Source organism: Jatropha curcas, chromosome 8 (genome assembly GCF_041381405.1).
Source record: "Jatropha curcas cultivar XTBG-Jc1 chromosome 8, XTBG_Jcur_1.0, whole genome shotgun sequence".
Taxonomy (NCBI): Eukaryota; Viridiplantae; Streptophyta; class Magnoliopsida; order Malpighiales; family Euphorbiaceae; genus Jatropha; species Jatropha curcas.
The window spans coordinates 5530697-5553004 of record NC_143158.1 but is presented as its reverse complement, the minus strand read 5'-3'; the positions used below and the strand labels follow the sequence as shown (position 1 = coordinate 5553004).

The window sequence follows — 22308 nt, the reverse complement described above, 5'->3', positions numbered from 1 at the left end:
TTTTTTTTATTAAAGAAATACCTCATAAAATTAAAAATTGTGATAACCGCACATCGAATCAACATTTTACTTATAAAATTAAAAATATTAGAAAACTATTTTTGTTGGTACGAAGACAAGCGTAATGCTATCAAAATTAATAATTTTAGAAATATGATAAATTTTTGATAAAGCTAAGGATATTACGAGATTTTTTTATATAAAATATACGAGTGAATAAATTTGTCCCAACCAAGTAAAGTCTAGTAAACTTTACAAAGACAAAATTACCATTTTCCAATTCTAGAAAAAGAAAAGTAAAGGAGAGGAAGACAATCTACATATATATAACAACAAGGATAGCTTTAGCCTATAGAGAAAGAAAGAAAGCGATGAGGTGCTATGAAGGAAATATAATTTTAAAAAATGAGAGGCCTGAAATTGCTAAACCTTACATTCTTTCTGTGCTTTTGTGTATGAGAAAGGTCTCGGCTTACCTTATCCTATCCATCCTCTCTCTCTCAATATATCCTCTTTTCAAGAATTTAAGTTATCTTTCTCTCTCTGTCTCTCTCTCTCTTATGCTCTTCAATTCTGTCCCCAGTTTCCTTTCTTCCTCGCACTTTTATCATTACACACTCTCTACTTCAGTTCATTTCTCTATCTTCACTTTGTCTCCCTCTCTCTATTTCCTAACTATGAAACACAGAGAAAAAAGGAAACCGCTTTCTTTATCTTTTTAGCTATTTCTTTGACATATCAATTCTTGAACTTTCGTTCCCTTCCAGTTTTCTTGAAACTGCTTTCTTGTTTCTTGTATTTGAAAGGCAAAGAGTACTGCTTGGTTGGATTGAGTTATTTTGCTCATTTTCTTGTTTCTGTTAAAGATTTTGCATGCTGATAGAAATTATTCATTCAATTGAGCAATTCACAGAGTTCTTTTATTATCAACTAAAAATAAATTACCTATTTAAGATTCCAACAGAGTTCTTATTTTATTAATTTTTTATGCAAAATGGCTCCTAAAACTGGCAAGGCAAAAACTCATAAAGCCAAGGGAGACAAAAAGAAGAAGGAAGAGAAAGGTCTCTGTTTTCATTGTCATATTAATATTAATATATTTTTATTTATTTCTATTATACTAATTTAAATTTTATAAATAGCTAAATGTATAATAGAAAAATTAATGTATGGTTCAAAGATTTTCACTTCCAATCTTTCTTTTCCCTCTTATCTCTTTATCTTTTCGTACCAATGCTGTTTTATATTTATTATGTATAATAATAATAATAATAACAATAATAATAATAATAATAATTAAAATAATTTATATGGAATAAATTGTTATTTTTAATTATAATTTGTTCAAATTTCATGCAATGTACAGTTTTGCCTACTGTTGTTGAAATCACTGTGGAAACACCAGATGACTCACAAGTTACTCTCAAGGTATTTATTTAATTTTTTGTGTTATATCTAATTTATTTATTATAATAAACATGAAAATTCCATTTGTGATATCAAAAATATGGATATGTAATTAAAAATGATAATTATATTAATTGATGAATATTAATATTAATATCAATGTATATAAGGAATGCATTCTAATTTACACTTTATTTTTCAAGAGGGTATTTTTACTTTTGTTTCAATTTTCTATTAATAATATCTCAAAATTTTAATTGGTTGAATAAATATTTCGTAGGGTATCTCAACGGATCGGATCTTGGATGTGAGAAGGCTTTTAGGTGTACACGTCGAGACATGTCATTTGACCAACTTCTCTCTGTCTCACGAGGTAACCCTTCTTCTTTTACTATTTTGTATTTTTCACCCACGCAATTTGCCAAAAATTTGTCCTTGGTCCAATTTTTCTCTTTTACTTCTTGAGAGGAAGGGAGTGAATGTAAAAATAATATTGTGGATTACATGTTTTAATAGATAACCCCATTAATGCAAATAAAGCTTAAAACAATATTTTTATTATTACATAATTTAGTAAGGTAACAAGTTATGTTACAAAATGATTAATATATTTCAACTAAGAATAAAAAAAGTAAAATTTTTCAAGGTAATATTTAATGCTTAATCTAGACTAAAGTATTATTATTATTATTATTATTATTATTATTTATAGTGTTTAGTAGCATAATAATTATACTAATATTTAAATATCGAGAGAATTTTTTTTAGAAATATAATTCATTAATAATAAAATCAAGTATTACAAAATATTCAATTAAACCAGACATTGAACTTACTATTATAATTAATAGAAAGTTCATTGATCATTTGACAACAAAACAATAATCTATTTTCTTTTGAATAATAAAACTAAAAAAATAATAATAATATTGGATTTTTCCGCTTGAAGATAACTTTGACCGATATAAATCTTCATAGTAACAACTAGTCTTTTAATTGGTTTGGACGACATAATAACTCCTCTGGATCTTCTATACTTTGATTGTTTTTTCAAAAACTTTTTGCGTATAACGTACATGGATGAGTTAAAGCCACTATGCATTAATAGCATTAATGGAGGAATATGCCGCACTACCAGACTCTATTGATCGAAAATACACATCAGTAAAACAGTATCTAAATTCTACAATCAAATAAAATCAAATATCATATATTTTAAAAATAAACTTTCACAAAGAATGAACTAAACTCTCGTGGAATACACATCAGTAAAACAATATCTAAATTCTCCAATCAAATAAAATCAAATATCATACATTTTAAAAATAAATTTTCACAAAGAATGAACTAAATCATCACAGAACAAAGGACAAAAAAACTTCAAATATGAAGACAAAGCAATAATGAAAAGAAAAAAGAAAAAACAGATCTATTAAAAGAAAATAGAAGTGAGTTTATTAAAATCGAATTAAAGATTATAAGCAAAAAGAAAAAAGAAAAGCAGGGGGCTACCGCTGATTAACAACGGCAGTCCCAAATAAAAACTAGGATTAGATAAATCAGAGATAAAAGAGATAGAGAGAAACTCTAAACTAGTACCCGCTAAACCATAAATTAAAAAAAAAAATCGAGAGAATTGGTCGTGAAATTATCCTCTTTGATATAAAATACTATAATCGGAGAACTTTCATTTTTACCCCTCTTTGATGAATTGAGTTTTCTTACTTTTGTTTGAATAAATTAACTAGACTCTTAAACTCTTATCTTTATTCAATTGAGCCTTGGTATAGTGGCACTAGATAGAGTGACTATATTTTTTAATAAAGATTTTTTTTTTATGAAAATTCATATTCTTTTCGTTCCATTTTGTCTGTTTGTTATTATTTTTTGGATGTCTCAAAATTTTTGCAGGGTTTCTAAATTTGTATATTTAAACAATTATTTTTCTCATAATAATTTTTATGATTGTTCATGAAATAAAAATGTTTTATTAATATATTAATGAGCTAATGATAAAGAATAACAAAATAATATTTATTGACTAAATTTTTAATATACATATTTTGTCAATCCATGCAAACAAAATTGGACGGAGAGAGTATTTTTTTAGTAGAAATTTTTTTTTTTTGAAGATTTACCCTTTTAAATAGTGAAATTTTTTAACTTTGTCCATTGAACTAATAATTTTTTAATTTCATTTCATAACTTTTCAAAAAAATTTTGGCCCCTATTTTTCAATTGTAGCTCTGCATATATATATATATATATTTATATAAGTTTTCTCTATAATTAAAAAAATAATATATTTTTAATTTTAATGCCTCGTATGCCTCCTCTTTTCTTTGGATACACAAGCAATCGCTCTTGACTTCTGTATGATATGAGATACTATTTATACACATTAAAATAAATAGATTATAGATTATTCATTCAAATAAAAATAAGTAAATCTATTTATTTGAGCTGATTTAATAAACTGACTAAAATAGTAATTTGATTATTTAAATTTTTTTAATGAATTTTTTTAAAGCCGATTTAATAAAATATACAACTTATTTGAATTAAAAGACAAAATTATCTCTAGAATTAACTATAAAATTTTAATTATTTAACAATCATTTTTTGGTACCACTTCTTATTCCGAATAAAATATGATACCTCCTTTTTCTATTTTGATTAATTTCTTCCCATTGTACCAAAAGGAACAAAAAATATATATTTACTCTCTTAAGATTTTGTGATGTTTAAAAAATGTCTAGCATTATTCAGGCTTAAAAAATTTAAAAGAACAAAAAAAAAAAAAAGAAGCTGATGATAACGTGGATGATACACGTGTAACTAACTGCTAAACTTTTTACAGGTGCGGGGACCAAGGCTCAAGGATTCCGTAGACATCGCCTCTCTAAAACCCTGCCACCTCACCATCGTTGAAGGTAACCCCTTAAATCCAACGGTATATAATCCAATACATACACAACGTTAATTGTTCACGACGACCATCAGATCATTACCCAAAAACCACGCATTTTCGTGAATTGAAATCGTAACGAGAATTCGAAATTTTTCGTTACAGAGGACTACTCAGAAGAGCAAGCTGTCGCTCATATCCGGCGACTCCTCGACATCGTCGCCTGCACCACCTCGTTCGGCCCATCGTCGGCCAAACCGGCTGGACGAGCCAATTCGAAAGAGTTTGGTCCGAAGGATACCGGTTTGTCGGAGACAGATCCGATTCAGATCTCCGGTTCCGACAATGGAGACAATCCCAATCCAAAGCCGAAAGGAGAAGAAGATAAGAAAATTGGTGTGGCCAACTGTAAAATCGGTTGCAAGGATGGTTGTAAGGACGTACCGGAGAAGATGGACACTGCGGCAGGAGCCATTTCAATGTGTCCGCCGCCGAGGCTGGGGCAGTTCTACGATTTCTTCTCTTTTTCGCACCTCACGCCGCCGGTCCAGTGTAAGTTTCTACCTCATTATTGTACTTTTTTCTTAAAGTAAAATTGTGAAATTCTCATAATGATTGTCTTTTGCTATATTAATTATATGTTTTTGGGTTAAAACTTGCAGACATTAGGAGATCGGCTCGTCCATTCCTTGAAGACAAAACGGAAAATGATTTCTTCCAAATAGATGTGAGTCTTGTTTTATTATTATTATTATTTTAATTTTTGAATGAAATTAGGTTATTGGCTGATCATAGATTGCAAAATTGTAATTGCAGGTTAGGGTTTGCAGTGGAAAGCCGATGACAATTGTAGCTTCACGGAAAGGGTTTTACCCTGCCGGGAAACATGTTCTTCTCTGTCACTCTTTGGTTAGTCTGCTCCAGCAGATCAGCAGAGTCTTTGATGCTGTAAGTTCTAATTTAATTAATTTCACATATTTTTATTATCTTTGGTGCAGTCTCTTTATTGAAATTCACTTGTTATTTATTAAATTAAACTTCTTCTCTTTTTTTTTTTCAGGCTTACAAGGCTCTCATGAAAGCATTCACTGAGCACAATAAAGTAGGTTTTACCTTCCCTCCCTCTTTTTCCTCTCTTTTTCCCTCCTTTTCTGGTCTAAATATTAATATGAGGAAGGAGCTTTTGTTTTATTTTGTTTTTATTTCATTTTTAGTTTGGCAATCTTCCTTATGGTTTTCGAGCAAACACATGGGTTGTTCCTCCAGTTGTTGCTGATAACCCATCTGTTTTCCCTCCACTTCCCGATGAGGATGAGAACTGGGGAGGTAGTGGAGGTGGACAAGGAAGAGATGGCAAACATGATCACAGGCCGTGGGCAAAGGAGTTTGCAATTTTAGCAGCAATGCCTTGTAAAACAGCAGAAGAAAGGCAAATCCGAGATAGGAAAGCTTTTCTGCTCCATAGTTTATTTGTCGACGTCTCTGTTCTCAAAGCTGTTGTGGCGATCAAATGTATTATTGACAACAATCAGAACTCTTTAAATGATCCCATCAAATCAGTTCTGCTTGAGGAAAAAGTGGGAGATTTGATTATTAAGGTGACAAGAGATGTTCCGGATGCAAGTACCAAGTTGGATTGTAAAAATGACGGGAGTCGGGTACTGGATATGTCACAGGAAGAGCTTGCTCAGAGAAATTTACTTAAAGGCATAACTGCTGATGAAAGTGCAACTGTTCATGTCAGTAAAATAATTTTATGCATTCATTATTTTGACTGAAGCAGGCTATATGAATTGCTGAAAGAACTTTTTGCTCTTGACCTCTTGTAGGATACTTCTACTTTAGGTGTTGTGGTTGTTCGTCATTGTGGCTACACAGCTGTTGTTAAAGTTTCAGCTGATGTAAATTGGGAGGGGAATCCTATTCCACAGGATATTGACATTGAAGACCAGCCTGAAGGGGGTGCGAATGCCTTGAACGTTAATAGGTCTGTTCATCTGCTAGCTTTAGGCTATCGAGTAAAAATGGACCATGAATAGCTCTTAATCAATTGCTATTGTTTTACATACTCCTAAGTCCTAAGCAATGACAACCAAATCCGTACTTTTTGTCCTGTTCCTGGACAACATGTGCTTGCTTGCATGCGTGCCCACGCTATGCAGCAGACATATCATTCTAAGAAATTATCTGCCTCATAGGATTGCAATTTATCACCGTAAGAGCATCATGAGTTGTTAATTTCTATTTTCTTCATTTCAGCTTGAGAATGCTACTGCACAAGTCATCTACACCTCAATCAAGTAGTCCAGTCCAGAGAGGGCAGACTGGAGAATCTGAAGGCTTATATTTTGCTAGGTCTTTGGTGAGAAAAGTACTAGAAGATAGTCTGCTAAAGTTGCAGGAAGAACCTAGTACACCCACAAAGTCTATCAGATGGGAGCTAGGAGCATGTTGGGTTCAACATTTGCAAAATCAGGCTTCAGGGAAAACTGAGTCTAAGAAAATTGAAGAAACTAAGCCTGAGCCTACTGTGAAGGGACTTGGAAAGCAAGGTGCATTACTAAAGGAGATAAAGAAGAAAATAGATGTCAGAAGCAGCAGAGAAGAGGGAAAAGATGTTACTCCAGGTAACCTTGACATGAACAAGAAACTGGATGGTATTAGTCAGAAGGAATTGGAGAAGAAAGAGGAGGAAATGGAAATCATATGGAAAAAACTGCTGCATGAGGCTGCATATTTGCGCCTTAAAGAATCAGAAACTGGTCTTCATCTCAAGGTAATTTCTTATGCTTTTGAGAAAATTTATTGCTTAAATATTTCCTTTATGTCTTCTCTTAAGATTCACATAATCAGCTCAAGAATTGAACTCTGAGATTATGGATTCTTGGGCAAATTCTGATTTTGCATGCTTCAGAAACATGCACTTATATGTGAACTTAGCCTGTGCAATTTTTAGATTCACATTTGTTCGGTTTTGTTGATTTCGCAGTCACCTGGGGAGTTGATTGAAATGGCACATAAATACTATGCTGATACGGCTCTTCCCAAACTGGTTAGTTACTCAATAATACATGTTTTATGTATGGCTGACATTTTTGCAATGAAACTGCTCCATTCATGCTTTCAACTTTTCAGGTGGCTGATTTTGGCTCCCTTGAACTTTCACCAGTTGATGGAAGAACTTTGACAGATTTTATGCATACTAGGGGTTTGCAGATGTGTTCTTTAGGACGTGTGGTAAATTCTCAATTATGTCTTTTCTTATTATCTTACTAACCTTTGGTGCCATTGGATAGATAACATTTTACTACATCTAAGATTTAATCGTCATAGTCTTTCCTTGTGGTGGATTGGTAAAAAAAAAAGAAGGGGAAGTAAAGCTACTGCAGAAAACAAGTATTTATTGCACTTGTTAATGTTTGGAATAAATCTAGTTGAAAGGGGAGTTAATTGGCTAGAAGGCCATAATTTTTTCCTAAATTGGAATACTTTGTAACTAGACAGCTGTGCTTATTAGAGTAACATATCTAGCTGCATATGTCAGCATAAGTTAACAAATTCACTTTAATGAATTTACTTCTGTTGCCATCATTACAGCAGAATACTTTGTAAATGTTTGTTAGGGTGGGTAGGATGGTGCAATTAATTAAGCAAGCTGATTTGAGGATCCTATTTAAAATTGTAAAGTTAAACAGCTGTCTCAATAACAAGGAACATGATCTTCAAAATGAAACTAAAAGGGGAGTTTTGGTTGGTGCTCTTATGAATCCAATTTGGCCGATTATTATCTTTTAATAAGGGGTTGTTAAAAGCCCTTAGCTCTTCTAGAATGTATATTGGAGTCTATTGATGTAGAATTCCCAGATAGTTACCCAAAATATTTAATTCGATCAAAAACCAAATATGCCTAAAGGGGCAACAATCTTGTATAGAGAAAAATAAAATAGAAAACCCTAATATAAAAAAAATACTGCTAATGCAGAAATAAACTAAACATAAAATGATAGTTGTGAAGAGGTCCTATTCTCCAAGATTTGTGGGGGCTATTCCTATGCGGAGGACTAAAAATTATGTTACTACTACATCTGTTTCTATCATGTTGATTCTTTTCCCAAGTAGAATAATTACAAAGTTTGTTTGAGAGAGGTAATTTCAGTCGAGTGCTCATATTCATATTCATATTCATATTCATATCCCGTTCCAGTTAGTGCTATGAAATTTCTTTTTCCAATGTTGTCATATTATCACTACATTGAAAGTTCAACTCACCAACTAACTAATAACAGTGACTTTGTACTTAAAGTGCTCGTGCAAAGTATAAGTAGCTACATAGCTGGATTGAGGATTGAAAGCTTAATCTTTTGTCCTGCTGTTATTCTAGGTCGAACTTGCTGACAAGCTCCCTCATGTGCAATCACTCTGTATGCATGAAATGATTGTTCGAGCCTACAAACACATATTACAGGCTGTTGTGGCTGCAGTTAGTAATATTTCTGACTTGGCTGCATCGGTTGCAACATGTCTAAATATATTACTAGGAACACCTTCAGCTGAAAATGAGGACGCAGACATTATAAATGATGATAATTTGAAGTGGAAGTGGGTGGAAACCTTCCTTTTCAAAAGGTTTGGGTGGTGGTGGAAGCATGAAAGCTGCCAGGAAATAAGAAAATTTGCAATTCTTCGTGGGCTGTCCCATAAGGTTTGAACAATGTTCCTCATGCATGAAATGTCTTAGGATAATTTATAAAATTATAAATTTATAAATGAAGTCATCTTTTGCCAGGTCGGGCTTGAGCTCCTTCCAAGGGACTATAACATGGATACTGCATCCCCTTTTAGGAAGTCAGATATCATAAGTGTGATTCCTGTGTATAAGGTGAGACATGGATAGATCATGTTAGAAATGGAATTTTATTCTACTATAGTATATTAGTTGCTTTGACACTGTTACTTCTTTCCTGCAGCATGTTACATGTTCATCTGCAGATGGACGCACATTGTTGGAATCATCTAAAACTTCCTTGGATAAAGGTAAATTGGAGGATGCTGTTAATTATGGCACTAAGGTACGAGGATACTGCCCGTCTTTTATACTGTCATTTGGTTCTCTCTTTTATCACTGTATACAACCAGTAACTTAAATCAATTTCACTTTGAATTTTGCAGGCACTGTCAAAACTTGTGTCAGTCTGTGGTCCTTATCATCGAATGACTGCAGGAGCTTATAGTCTGCTGGCTGTAGTGCTGTACCACACCGGAGATTTTAATCAGGTTTGTCCTTTAACATGTGGCATACTTCTATCATTCTATGCATGTTCTCCGGGGCTAAACTGCTAAGTATCTAGTCACCCAGAGAATATCAAACTCATTGATTATAGGATTGTGGATAACATTATATATTTTTGTCTATGTCCATAAGGACCATAACAATTAGAATTGTGCATTTTTCTTTCCGGTAATATATTTTACTTTGGCTCTTCTTTTTGCTTTATTTATAATAAAAGCATTTCACAATCACTCAAATTTTTCTAATTTTGTAATATCTTGAAAAAGAAAAAACATATCTTGTTATTAGGAAATAAGTGCATAGCAAAGATATTTACTGCTAATCTGCATGAAAGTGAATTTGAGATTCGTACAAAATAAGCATTAAATTTGCTTAATTTTGAAGTATTCCATTCGCAATTCCAACTCGTTGGCCCAGATGTTTCCCTGTGATGTTTGATATAAATTGTTCTAATTGTTTCCGATGCACTAACTTCCATCACTTTATTTAGGCAACCATTTACCAGCAAAAAGCATTGGATATCAATGAGAGGGAACTCGGGCTTGATCATCCTGATACAATGAAGAGTTATGGGGATCTAGCTGTCTTCTACTATCGTCTTCAACACACAGAACTAGCCTTGAAGTATGATTTATTTTTTAAATCGGAAAACGTTTTTGTAGATGATTTTGTCCCATATTGGTGTTCCTCATTAGTCTCCAGTAGCTTTCTGGTGTATGATTCTTTTAGTTACATATGTAGTCAATTTCCCTCCTTTGATGGGTTTGTTCCCTTAAAGAGTATGGAAACCAATCAGCGGGATTTGTTACTTTAGATATATGGGTTTGACTACACATTTGCATATGTAGTATGCTCCCTTCTCCTAAGCCTACCTCAAATCCCAAAAGGGAAAAGAAAATATTCCAGCCAGTTTACAATATGGTACTGTCTGGGTAATGGTGATCTAAGCTTAGGTGAGGTTCTGAGCTTGCAGAATTTCAGGTCTGACTTAGCAGCTAGTAGGACAGTATTCCAAACATAAATTTAAAGAAAATAATACTATCCTACCCATCTTAGTTCATGAAAGTTAAAGTCTATATACTGTTTTACTTGACAATTGCTTTAATTTTGTAATTTTCCATTATTCTTGTTCCATAGGCGTGTTGGTGCAGTGCTAGAAAATTGGACACTGATATGTGGAAAACCGAGTCTGGCAGTAGTTTGTTTTAAGCCAATTATGGTGCCAATAGGGGCAGGCAAATCCTAAAGAACAATATAAATTTATTCATCTATTCAGGAGTGGGTTTATTTTCTTCAATCTCTTCAGAGAAGTGCCCTTATGATTATTCTTTGGCTTTTCTAGGTATGTGAATCGTGCATTGTATCTTTTGCATTTAACATGTGGGCCATCCCATCCAAATACTGCTGCCACCTATATCAATGTAGCAATGATGGAAGAAGGATTGGGCAATGTTCATGTTGCTCTTAGGTACCTCCATGAGGCTCTGAAGTGTAACCAGAGACTACTTGGTGCTGATCATATACAGGCAAGCTCTCTCTCTCTCTCTTTCTCTCTCTCAATCTCACTCACACACACACACACACACGCAAAAGAAGAATTTCTCAAATAGATTGTTATTGGATTTCTTTTTTTCCCATTAGACCTTGGATAATTACAAGTGTGAAAACACTAGTGCTATGTTTGGGAAGAGGGAGGAAGTAAAATAAGGGAGGTAATAAAATAAGCGTGTAAAATGATACTATTCATTTTACCTCCTTATTTTGCACTAATTGTTTGGATTGGTGTAAAATAAGGATGTAAAATAATTTTATTTTTATTATTATATATGAATAGTAACTTTTCAATCCATTTTGAGAGGAAAATTGTACAAGGTAAAATAAATTTATTTTACACCTTAATATTTTCACCCAAACCAAACAAGGTAATTTGAAAATTCCAATGCATTTTCACCCCCTATTTTACATCCTCCCATATTTTGCATCCATCTAAACAAAAGCTAAAGGATTGTAAGACAAACAACCGATTGATTAAAATTTCTGTCACTGAACTTCCATTAAAATAATAAGTTGGATTGCAATACAAGTTTATAGGGCAGGTCTCTTGGTATCTCTTCATGCTATCTGAAACTGTGGCCCCACTCTTCAATGAGTTAGGAATATCCCATGCATGAAAATCACTGCTGATTTATCTGTTGTAGTTGACTTAAATTTGTTTTGTTTGGTTTGATAAATGTCTCAGCGAGGATATGCATATATATGGAGCATCCATCTAATGATGCACACTGCACACACTATTCGGCCTTTTCTTCCCTTTTTAATAGACTGCCTTTAAAAGTTGAAAAGGAGAAGAGAAAATGCATAAGGCTTCACTAGTTGACAGGACTGTAATTGACTTGCAAACTTCTAAATCCTTTCTTGTATTGCTTTCAAGTTTTGAATTACCAAATCCTGATGAAAGAGAATCATAAGGTGAGGTATTTAAGAGATAGCTGGATGTTGATAGATCATTGACTAAGAAGACCTTAATATTTATTTGGAAAACTCAAATATTATGAGAAGCATGATGAGCTTATAGATTGATATGATATCCTGCTTCTTGAAGCAAACTGCTTGACTTGTGTGCTGCATGTTCACTGTCTAATGTAGGGTAATAATTCGTAATTTTCATTCTTGATGCATTTCGGGTTTTTTCAGACTGCCGCCAGCTATCATGCCATAGCGATTGCTCTCTCTTTGATGGATGCGTACTCTTTAAGTGTTCAGCATGAACAAACTACACTACAAATACTTCAGGCTAAACTTGGATCTGAGGATTTACGCACACAGGTAGTATTGAGTTTAATATTCAAATATCAAATATCATCTTATCATGCGATTCTTGTTCCTGAAATATTTATGTGATGGATTTTCACAGGATGCAGCTGCATGGCTCGAGTATTTTGAGTCAAAGGCTCTAGAGCAGCAGGAAGCTGCACGCAATGGTACTCCAAAGCCAGATGCCTCAATCTCAAGTAAAGGTCATTTAAGGTAATAATTTTAGGTTTAAAAATGCATGGTTCCATTTGATATAATAAGATAGTAACATGAGCTTTTATTTTCATTTTTATTTTATATGCATAAAGATGAAGTCATGTTCAAGTCTAAAGCTGGCTGGACATATCTTTAATAGGTTTCTCTTGTTCTCAATATAATTTTTATGCCTCTTGTTCTCATAACTCGAGTGGTTTTCTAAGACATATCTTTAATAGGTTTCTCTCACTTTTTGTCATTTAAAACCATTGTAAATGATGTTATCTACTTGTGGAATCAAAGTCACTACTGTACTAACCTCTTACCTTGATTAGAGGCCTTGTCCGGCAATGACTTTTTATGTAGTATTTAGCGTTTTGACTAAGGTCAAAAATTTCTATTATTAATATTGTTCGGTGACACAGTGTTAATGTTAGATTTTAGAGTTTGAGGCAGCATATTATTAAATATTATTCCCTTTAACATTTGATGAAGCACTAATAAAATAAGCGACTACTACCATGGTTAACAACTATTAAACCAGCTAATTTTGCCGAACAGAGCCAGAGTGGCACATGAAACTTGAGACTGTTTTAAATGACTAATTGCTATACTTTCTCATTCTGAACCAGTGTATCAGACCTTTTGGATTATATAACGCCAGATGCAGATATTAAAGCAAGAGAAGCTCAAAAGAAAGCTCGTGCAAAGGTCCTAAAATTTCTTACCTGGATATTTTGTTATCTTATGCTACTCATATTAATCTTTTCACTTTGTCAACTAATCTAATAACGTTTCTTTTCTGATCACACAGGTTAAAGGCAAACCAGGACAAAACTGGGAAACTGTCTTGGGTGAATCTCAGAAGGAGGAAGATTTCTCACCAACTTATCCTGTGGAGAATTCAAGTGATAAAGAAAATAAATCTGAAGTTCAATTTACAGAAACTAAGAATGAAAAAACCGATTTGAGTGTACCAGAACAGACAATAATGAATACAGTTGATGATATACTACCGGATGATGAATCAGATGAAGGGTGGCAAGAAGCTGTTCCTAAAGGCCGTTCACCTACAAGTCGCAAATCTTCTGGTTCAAGGAGGCCAAGCCTGGCTAAATTAAATACTAACTTTATCAATGTATCCCAATCATCAAGATTCCGTGGAAAGCCCACCAATTTTACATCCCCGAGGACATCTCCAAATGACTCTGCTGCTACCACAGGACCTAGTCTTTCTGTTCCTAAAAAGTTTGTTAAAAGTGCAAGCTTCAGTCCAAAGCAAAATAATTCTGGTGCCACTGCTGGTGGAGTAGAGAAATCAACCAACTCTAAATCTTCCCCACCCACCCCTGCTTCAATCGATCAAGTTGCCAAATCGGCTTCGTTGGCAAGTCCAATAAGTGTTCAGGCAGCTGGAAAACTTTTCTCCTACAAAGAAGTTGCTTTAGCTCCTCCTGGGACAATTGTCAAAGCAGTGACAGAACAGTTGCCAAAAGGAAATCTTCCTGCAGAACAAAGTCCTCAGTTGAGCCATGAGGTGGCTGCATCGGTGGTTAATGTTGGTGAGTTGACAGTATTGAAAGATGCAAAGGAAGAAAAGGTTCAGAAACCTGAGGAAATGAAAACTCCCATCAATGCAGATCCAGAAACAGAAGTGGGGATGATTAAGCCACAAGAAGAAAAAAAATCTGTTGATGCTAATCAAGCAGCAGAAGAATCTGGAATAGTAGACAATAAAACTGCTGCTGATGAAGTTATAAATGCCGATGCTGGAAATGTTGCAGTTCTTGCACATGATAATTTAGACACTTCCAAAGATTCAAATACCACTTCTTCTAAAAGTGATGATCTGGAGCCTCCATCTGTTATAACTGAAAGTGCAGCTCTATTGGCAGAAAAGGATGCTTCAGTTCCTAGTGAAAAACTAGTAGATGAGAATTCTCAAGATGTATCAAGTGGCTGCATGAGTGTCAAGTCTTCGCCGACAGAAGGAGAAAAACAAGATGATGCGGAAACTGGGAAGGAGACAACAAAGAAACTTTCTGCAGCTGCACCCCCATTTAACCCATCAACAATTCCAGTTTTTGGCTCAGTTCCAGTTCCAGTTCCAGTTCCAGGATTCAAAGAACATGGAGGAATTCTTCCCCCACCAGTGAATATTCCTCCAATGCTTACAGTTAATCCGGTTCGCAGATCCCCTCACCAGTCAGCAACAGCTAGAGTTCCTTATGGTCCAAGGCTATCTGGTGGCTACAATAGATCTGGAAATCGGGTTTCCCGTAACAAGCCTAACTTCCAAAATGGTGAACAAAATGGGGATGGGAATCACTTCAGCCCTCCTAGAATAATGAACCCTCATGCTGCGGAATTTGTACCTGGTCAGCCTTGGGTCCTTAATGGCTATCCTGTGTCACCAAATGGTTATTTAGCTAGTGCAAATGGCATGCCAGTGTCTCCAAATGGCTTCCCCATGTCTCCAACCAATATTCCAGTGTCACCAAGCGGATATCCAGCAACAACAAATGGTAGTCCAGTGACTCAAAATGGGTTCCCAGCATCTCCTGTCAGTTCAGTAGAAACACCAACACCAGTTTCTGTCGACTTGGGTGCTGAAAACCAAACAGAAGCTGCATCTGCAAATGGTTCAGAAAACTCCTCAGCTGTAGTAGAAAACCAGCCAAATGAGCAAAATAGCCATGAAGAACACACACAACCTGAAACTGAAGAAAATCCTAAAGATATAGTTATTTTGACCGGAGATACTGCTATGGCAAAGGAATCATGTAACAATAGCATTTTGATCGAGGAGAAACCGAGCAAATGCTGGGGAGATTACAGCGACAATGAAGCCGAGGTTGTTGAGGTTACAAGTTGATTGAAGGTAATTAAATTTCTTTTTTTCCTTAGATAAACAGTGCTTTGCTTGCAACGCAGGCCTCATGGCAGTGAGGAGAAATAATAATCTTACAAAATTGAGGGAGGCCTCTGTAATGACTTACTGTTCCGGAGTTTGACATAGTCAACTGTGGGCCTCAAAAATGTGAATATTGTCGGATAAAGTTTGGTTTTGTTGAAGAGGAGAATAGTTTGTTGATGGATCGATTTGTGAAAGAAAATCACCATGATTAAGAGAAGGATATGTTGACCAGCACATTCATAAATTAATATCCCTTCTTCTTTTTTTCTTTTTCTTTTTTTTTTTTTTTAGGCGTTATTCTCGTGCTATATTTTTTGTTTATTGTCAAATAAATAAAATAACCTTTGAGGATTTACAATTTCCTGAATGTACTCGTAGCTTTTATAACCCATTTTGATCTGCTGTAATAAAGTTTAAATTTTTTGCACGTATAACTATATATTTTCATAACAGCGATTAATTTAATTGTTTGTAGTTTATGGTTTCCAGGTAATTCATCTGTCAAAATAAAATGCAATTCGTTTCAAGTTTCAACTCTTTGCACTAATTTTTAATTTCCATTTATCACCTGATGGCTTAGCTGCTCAATTGGCCCAACTTGAGCTTAGACACAATTTTCACTGAGATGAGACAAAATGTTTAAAATGCCCTTAACAGGTCTAATTGTGGTGGATTTTACTCACAATTTACATGGAGGGTATTTCAGATATTTTGCCCCAAAAATTGTGGCAGACCCAAGTTTTTATTTTTTTATTTTTATTTTTTTTTATATTTGTATGTATGTATGTATGTTTTTCGACACAAAGTTTTACACTCTTTTACGAAGTGTATTGTTTTTAAAACAGCTAAAATTGTAATGCCAGATAAAGGTGTACAATAAATTGGTATAGAAAGCAATGAACAAATAGCAGTATTACATTTCCAATGCCTGAATGTCTTGTCCGCAAGCCATCCCCAAAATAAGCAAAACTACTTGATTTGCGAGTGGGTCGGAGGTAATTTTACTAAATCTGGGATTACAAATATAAACTACAGGGTCAATTACAAAATACTCCCTAAAGTTTGCCAAACTTCAGAAACTCTTTTCTTGTGTAATTAACCCATAAGAATGTGAATTAATTACCTCTATTTCAAAAGAAGAGCAGAAATTTCTAACTAGTATTAAGAACACGAAGTTCTACAAGAGCTAGCATATGGACTAGAGTATAAAAAACCATTACAACAACACACAGTCAATGCCTACCAGCTAAGATGGACAAGAAGGTGATCTCCAGCGAAAATCAAGAATTATAAGCGTTGCAGCACTATGAGCAAGGGCAGCTAGAACAACAAACAAATGAAAAATCTGGTGACTGTGTCCTGCAATATCAAAAGCACCGGGTTTCCAACGTTCTGGTACTCTGGTCACGTAAAACCCAACCCCTATAGCATATAAAATAGCCATAAGAAGCTCAAGACTAAGAGATATAATGATTTGTGGATTTCCCCAATAAATAGAAAATGCGTGCCCAGCAGGAATTACACCTAGCATCCCCATGATTAAGAACAAGGTAGCCCTGAAGGGTCGATAACGAGGAGAAGAGAGAGTAGGAGCCAAGAGAGTGATAATAGCAATGACACCAATTACAGTTATGGAGGTAATGTAAAAGAACTTTGGAAATGGATTGCAATAGAAGACATAATAGATTGGAGCAAAAAATGAACAAACAATCATGAGGGAAATGCCTGCATAGTCTAAGCGCCAAAAGATAACGTTAAAGCGCTTGGAATGGGAAGCAAGGAGGTGGGAGAGAGAGCTGCAGATTAAACAACCCATTGCTCCTGATAAGAAAACAAACCATGGCCATTTAGGAATAGCTTCAGATATAACCAAGTCTTTTGAAATGTGCCTCAACTGTGCATCCTGCAAGAATCAATTTATGTTGTTCAATGTTAAGTCTATTCGCAAGTTCCAAAAATTTCGCTCATAATTCTATAAATTCCAACAAAATGCACAAAACTTATGGACAAAATATTGACAGATTTGATACTCTTACTATGCTTAGTACTTGTTTTTTCTTTTAAAGTAGTCTTTCTAGGAGTATTTCCATATCTTTTAGACTGATCGGAATATAAGGTTTTGCTATATCATAAATTTCTGAAGGGATGAAGATATCAAGATTTACAATATTCATGCCTTCACACAATACAAAACAAGTACTCAATGTTTGAAATGGATATTGAATACAAAGTCCAACGGCAAAACTATATACTATTTTATTATTTTATTAAATTAAAATATCAACCTTATCAAATATAATATGATATATTAAGAAATAATAAGTCCACATAATCAAGTAACTTATAATAAACAATTGAAAACATAAATCAGTCAAGATTATATTTATTTATTCACATTCATGTTTTCGCATCCAACCGCCTATTTATATTTAATTTTACGGTAATACTTAGCAATTCTATCTAAAAATATATGTTATTCAAATAATAATCACTATCCTTTCAAAAAAAAAAAAAACATAATCACTATTAAACTGTAACTGCTTTGATATATTAAATAAAAAGAATTCCTTAAAAAAAAGAATTATTTTAAAAATAGCATTTCACTTTCATTATCCAAGGGAACAGGGACTATAACAAATTCACTTAGGAAATATATATTTTACCGCCCAATACATAAACTCATCCTTAAATTTTGTGACTTTAATTTTGTGGCACTATAAAATTTGTAAATTTTAATAACATTACGCACTTTTTCATACTAAAAATAATAGTATTTAGGATTTTTGACGATTATATGCAAAATATTGATTTGATTTGTAATTAAAGTAACTTTTTAAAGTAATAATTTTCATTAATTGATTTTATAAGTGTAATTTTATAAATCAAAGTATTTAACGGATCAAAATAAAAATTATGGTGCCAAAAGTTAAATTAACAAAATTGAGTATGAAATTTTGCGTTCGGCCATGTTCTTAGTTTTTTACCATAGAAGATACTTGAAGATAGCTAATGCTGAGCCAGATGCCATGACGTGAACGAATAACAAATTAACAATAGTGGGAAAAAATAAAAAGAAAAATGAAAAGTAAAAATAGATTGCCTATAAGAATCAAAGTATTCACATGGAGTGCTCCCCCACCAAGAAAAGATATCGGCTTTTGGAATATCTCGCTTTCAGGACTCAAAGCAAATTCAAATTGCTTTTCACTTCTTTGCTAAACGAAAAACAATTAGGTAAAAAGAAAAAACAAAAACACAGAAATTACCGGTAACATGTGACTATTATCAGAGACGTTATACTCATGGCTCTTCGTCGTCATCATCATCATCAACGGTCCAGAAACTTTTCTTCTGTCAAATCAAATTTCACAAATTCCACTAATCAAAAAACAGGTCAAGATCATCTTCTTTTCAAAGAATAACAGAGATGATTTGAAGAAAGAAAAAAAATCAACCGAGTTAGTCCAGAAATTACCTGGGGACACCGGTAATGAAACCCCCAAGCTCCGTCTTCTCCATACAACTCATCACCGTCAATGCCAAAAATATAAAAAAACCTCCTAAATGCCTAAACAAATCAACAATTCAAGTTTCAGATAACAAAAAAGCATATATAAATATTTATCTTAAAAGAAAACATCACTTACGTCCATATATTAAGAGATTCATTGTGCAACGAGAAAACGCTCAACAAAGACTCCTTCAAAGGCCATTCACACCTATAATAATCCAATATGTACTCATTATCTTGCAAATACTCCGGTAAATTTTTAAATTTCACTAACTTCTTCTCAAATTTTCTCTTCTCCTTCGTCGTCATCATCGCTAGCACCTCCTCTGCTTTCTCTCCGTCCATGATCTTCTTACCGATTTTTCTTTTCGCTTCGCGTTTTCTCATACAATCTTACAACTTCTAAAAAATCTCGCCGGAAATACAACCGGGATTATGTTCCCGGCGAGTAGTTAACCGGATCTGTAGAGCTCTCCGGCCAATTCTTTTATCAATTTGTGAGTTTTCTTTATTTTCTCCGTTTGTTTCTATTTTTGATCTTTCGCCATTTATACGAGTATGTGGCGTAATGAAACCAGAAGAAGCGCGTGAGACTTTCGAATACCACAAGTGCTCTGTGTTCTTTTACGAGTGATCAGGTGCAACCGTTTTTATTTTATTTGTAAACGTGGCTATTGGTTACTGGATTGATCGTGGTTTATTGATTTATCAGTAGACACGTAATCAAGATTTAATTTTGCTTGGCGTGTTGGATTATTGCTCTTTTAAGTATGGGCGCTTCGTGTCTTCGACTATCTGGTTTGAGTATTTAGAAATGGACGGAAGGTGAGAAATGTACATTAGGTGATCTATAAGACCATGTTTGGTTTGAAATTAAAATGGAATAATATTATTCTTGAAATGGATATGTTTTTTTTGTTAATTTAGTTCACCAGCAACGTGGACACTTTTTTAATTATAGTTTTACTACATTTCAATTTTTCTCCTTTTATTCTAAATTTTAATACTTAAAAATTTTAAAAGTCGTGATTTTGGGAGGAAAATTTCTCAAAGGTGCAATTTATTTTCATTGATGGGAAAAATGAATTTAACTTTAGTATCTCAACAATTAAAAAAAAAAAAAAGCAGCTCGGTGTATGTAATTCCCGCATTGCGCGAGAAAGTTCGGACCATTTTTGTATATGAAAAATTAATTAATTTTAATATTTAATAATAATTTTAAAAAATTATAATAGAATATGTATTTAGTTATATATATTAATTATATGATTGTTAAAAGAAAATAAAATCCTTGAAGTGAATTTGAGAAAGAAAAAAGGGATTTCATTTTCATCCAAAACTTGTAATTATTTTTAGAACAAATAACAAATGGCCAATAAATTAAGTCAAACTTGATGTTATCTTCCAAAAAGATAGATATCTTCAAAAATAATTAATTAATTCATTAATTAAGTAATTCCTTGATGTTATGTTAATTAATTACTTGCACTTCCAGCATGACAAGTCATTCTCATAATGCTTTCATTTCATACCTTAATTGTGAAATATGGATAATCCATATCCATATCCATATCCATATCCATATCCATTTCATAAATATATAAAAGCAATTTTTTTTTTTTTTAGGAAAGGAAATGTAATATTGAGATGAGGTAATTATGGAGTGGTATATTGTTATTTTTTATCAATTTTTTTAATTTAATTATTTCTTAATTTTTAAAAATTGAATTAATGAAAAGCTCTTCTATTCAAATTAAGAAAGCTATATTTTCTGTTTAAATTTTTCTGTCCCTATTAAAAGGAAAATAGAAAAGTTATAAAAAATGTATTAACTAAAGAAAAAATAATTTCATTTTCTTTTATATATAGACACATTTAAAAAGAAAAAATTTTTCTTCCTTATTTTTTTATTTCTTCCGCTTTTATTTTCTTAAATAAAGTGCAAAATAAATACTTTATCAAGATCACGAAGCTGCGAATAGAAACCAATGATGGCAAGGAAGGTGGTGGGAGCAAGGGGGGCCATTCCCCCAAGCCCCAATGTCACATGACGCCAGTAATAGCTATCCAGTTTTTGATATTTTTATTAGCAAGTGTTTAACAGGGATGTAAATCAACCGAACCGATCTCGAACATGTCAGATTCAAAGCTTGGTTCGATTAAATTTAGTTTAGTTTAAAATTTGAAATATAAAAATTTTAGACTCAAACTTGATTTGAAATTCGAGTTCAATTTAAAAAAATTTAGACTCGAGTTCGACTCGAAATTTGATGTAATTGGATAAATTTAAGAAAATATTATATATATGTGTATATAAAAGTTCAATAAGACTCAACGAACTTTCAAACTGAATATTATTAGCTTTGAGTTCAGCTCATTTGCTCAAGAAACTGCTCGAATTTAAACTCAATTTGAATCAAACTTTTTTAAACTTTTCTCCAAACGAACTCAAAGAGCCGGCTCAATTTATTTACTATTTAATACTTGTAAACAATGTCTCGTGATGCATTATATTGTCTCGATGAGCAAGAATTGCAAGATTAACTAATCAACTCAACCTAAAGACAATTTGTTTGGTCCGCACGATAAAGTAGAGCTAGCATTGGATATGGCAAATTGAATTCGGAATTTGAAAATATTTAGAAAATGTACTAGCTTAGTTTGATAAATAAATACACGAGTCAATATAGTATAGGTCGGATTTTACTTTTAAAATTCACATCCGATCAGTAGTGTTAATTATTTTATTTAGATCTAATTTAAATAGATATTCGATGCAGATAAAATTTCTCATTCCTACAAGAAAATGATTAAGAGTTAAAAATTCCACAACACCGGGATCTAAAAATACTAGTCACATTAACAATGTGAGAAAATTTCCATAAGCTCCTTAACAACTTGTTTAGATAGATTTTTGGAATGAAGGAAAATTCAGATAGAAAATAATTAAGTATAAAAAGGATCTTTCCTTATTTGAAAATCTTGAGAAAAATATGGAATAAAGCAAAAGAACTAATAAATTTTCTATGGGCTTCGATGGGCTTTTGACAAGAATAATGCTTTCATAAAACTAATTTTCAATCTAATGCCATTTTAAAACTATTTACTGATCTAATGTTTGTCCTGATGTGGAGAGAAATGATTACACTAAAACCACCAATTAAGTTGGTGGCTTCAGTGCAATAGAAAAAGTAATTCGTACTAGCAATCAGTCAGTAAAAAGTAGTTATATAAATAAATAATAATTTTTATTTTATATTGAGACC

The 22308-nt window shown here is 33.1% G+C and overlaps 2 protein-coding genes across 2 annotated transcripts; one reads left to right on the top strand and one right to left on the bottom strand.

Moving 5' to 3' along the window:
- The first annotated feature begins 412 nt into the window (after positions 1-412).
- Positions 413-15958, top strand: LOC105633563 (Tetratricopeptide repeat (TPR)-like superfamily protein). Its single transcript, XM_012216187.4, has 23 exons — positions 413-1064; positions 1367-1428; positions 1688-1780; positions 4268-4340; positions 4481-4867; positions 4978-5042; positions 5132-5263; positions 5376-5417; positions 5530-6054; positions 6145-6302; positions 6575-7091; positions 7305-7367; positions 7451-7552; positions 8697-9017; positions 9102-9194; positions 9283-9384; positions 9485-9589; positions 10096-10229; positions 10948-11131; positions 12300-12431; positions 12520-12632; positions 13247-13325; positions 13429-15958. Exons 1-23 carry the CDS (start codon positions 995-997, stop codon positions 15487-15489), a joined length of 5613 nt encoding a protein of 1870 aa, XP_012071577.1. The 5' UTR covers positions 413-994; the 3' UTR covers positions 15490-15958.
- Positions 15959-16428: 470 nt separating this feature from the next.
- On the bottom strand, positions 16429-19604 carry HHP2 (heptahelical transmembrane protein2). The gene is made up of 4 exons (XM_012216188.3): positions 19179-19604; positions 19007-19099; positions 18798-18882; positions 16429-17434 (listed from the first exon to the last, which is right to left on the bottom strand). The coding sequence occupies exons 1-4, from the start codon at positions 19427-19429 to the stop codon at positions 16778-16780; spliced, it is 1086 nt and encodes a 361-aa protein (XP_012071578.1). The 5' UTR covers positions 19430-19604; the 3' UTR covers positions 16429-16777.
- Positions 19605-22308: the final 2704 nt, after the last annotated feature.

Excerpts from the sequence above, each read along its gene's own strand:
- LOC105633563 (XM_012216187.4), top strand. The coding sequence starts at position 995 with ATGGCTCCTAAAACTGGCAAGGCAAAAACTCATAAAGCCAAGGGAGAC. Across the intron at positions 5,043-5,131 it reads ATGATTTCTTCCAAATAGAT|GTTAGGGTTTGCAGTGGAAA; the intron begins GTGAGTCTTGTT and ends TTGTAATTGCAG. Across the intron at positions 9,195-9,282 it reads GTGTGATTCCTGTGTATAAG|CATGTTACATGTTCATCTGC; the intron begins GTGAGACATGGA and ends TCTTTCCTGCAG.
- HHP2 (XM_012216188.3), bottom strand. The coding sequence starts at position 19,429 with ATGAGAAAACGCGAAGCGAAAAGAAAAATCGGTAAGAAGATCATGGAC. Across the intron at positions 18,883-19,006 it reads TTCATTACCGGTGTCCCCAG|AAGAAAAGTTTCTGGACCGT; the intron begins GTAATTTCTGGA and ends TTGATTTGACAG. Across the intron at positions 17,435-18,797 it reads ATAATAGTCACATGTTACCG|GATGCACAGTTGAGGCACAT; the intron begins GTAATTTCTGTG and ends TGATTCTTGCAG.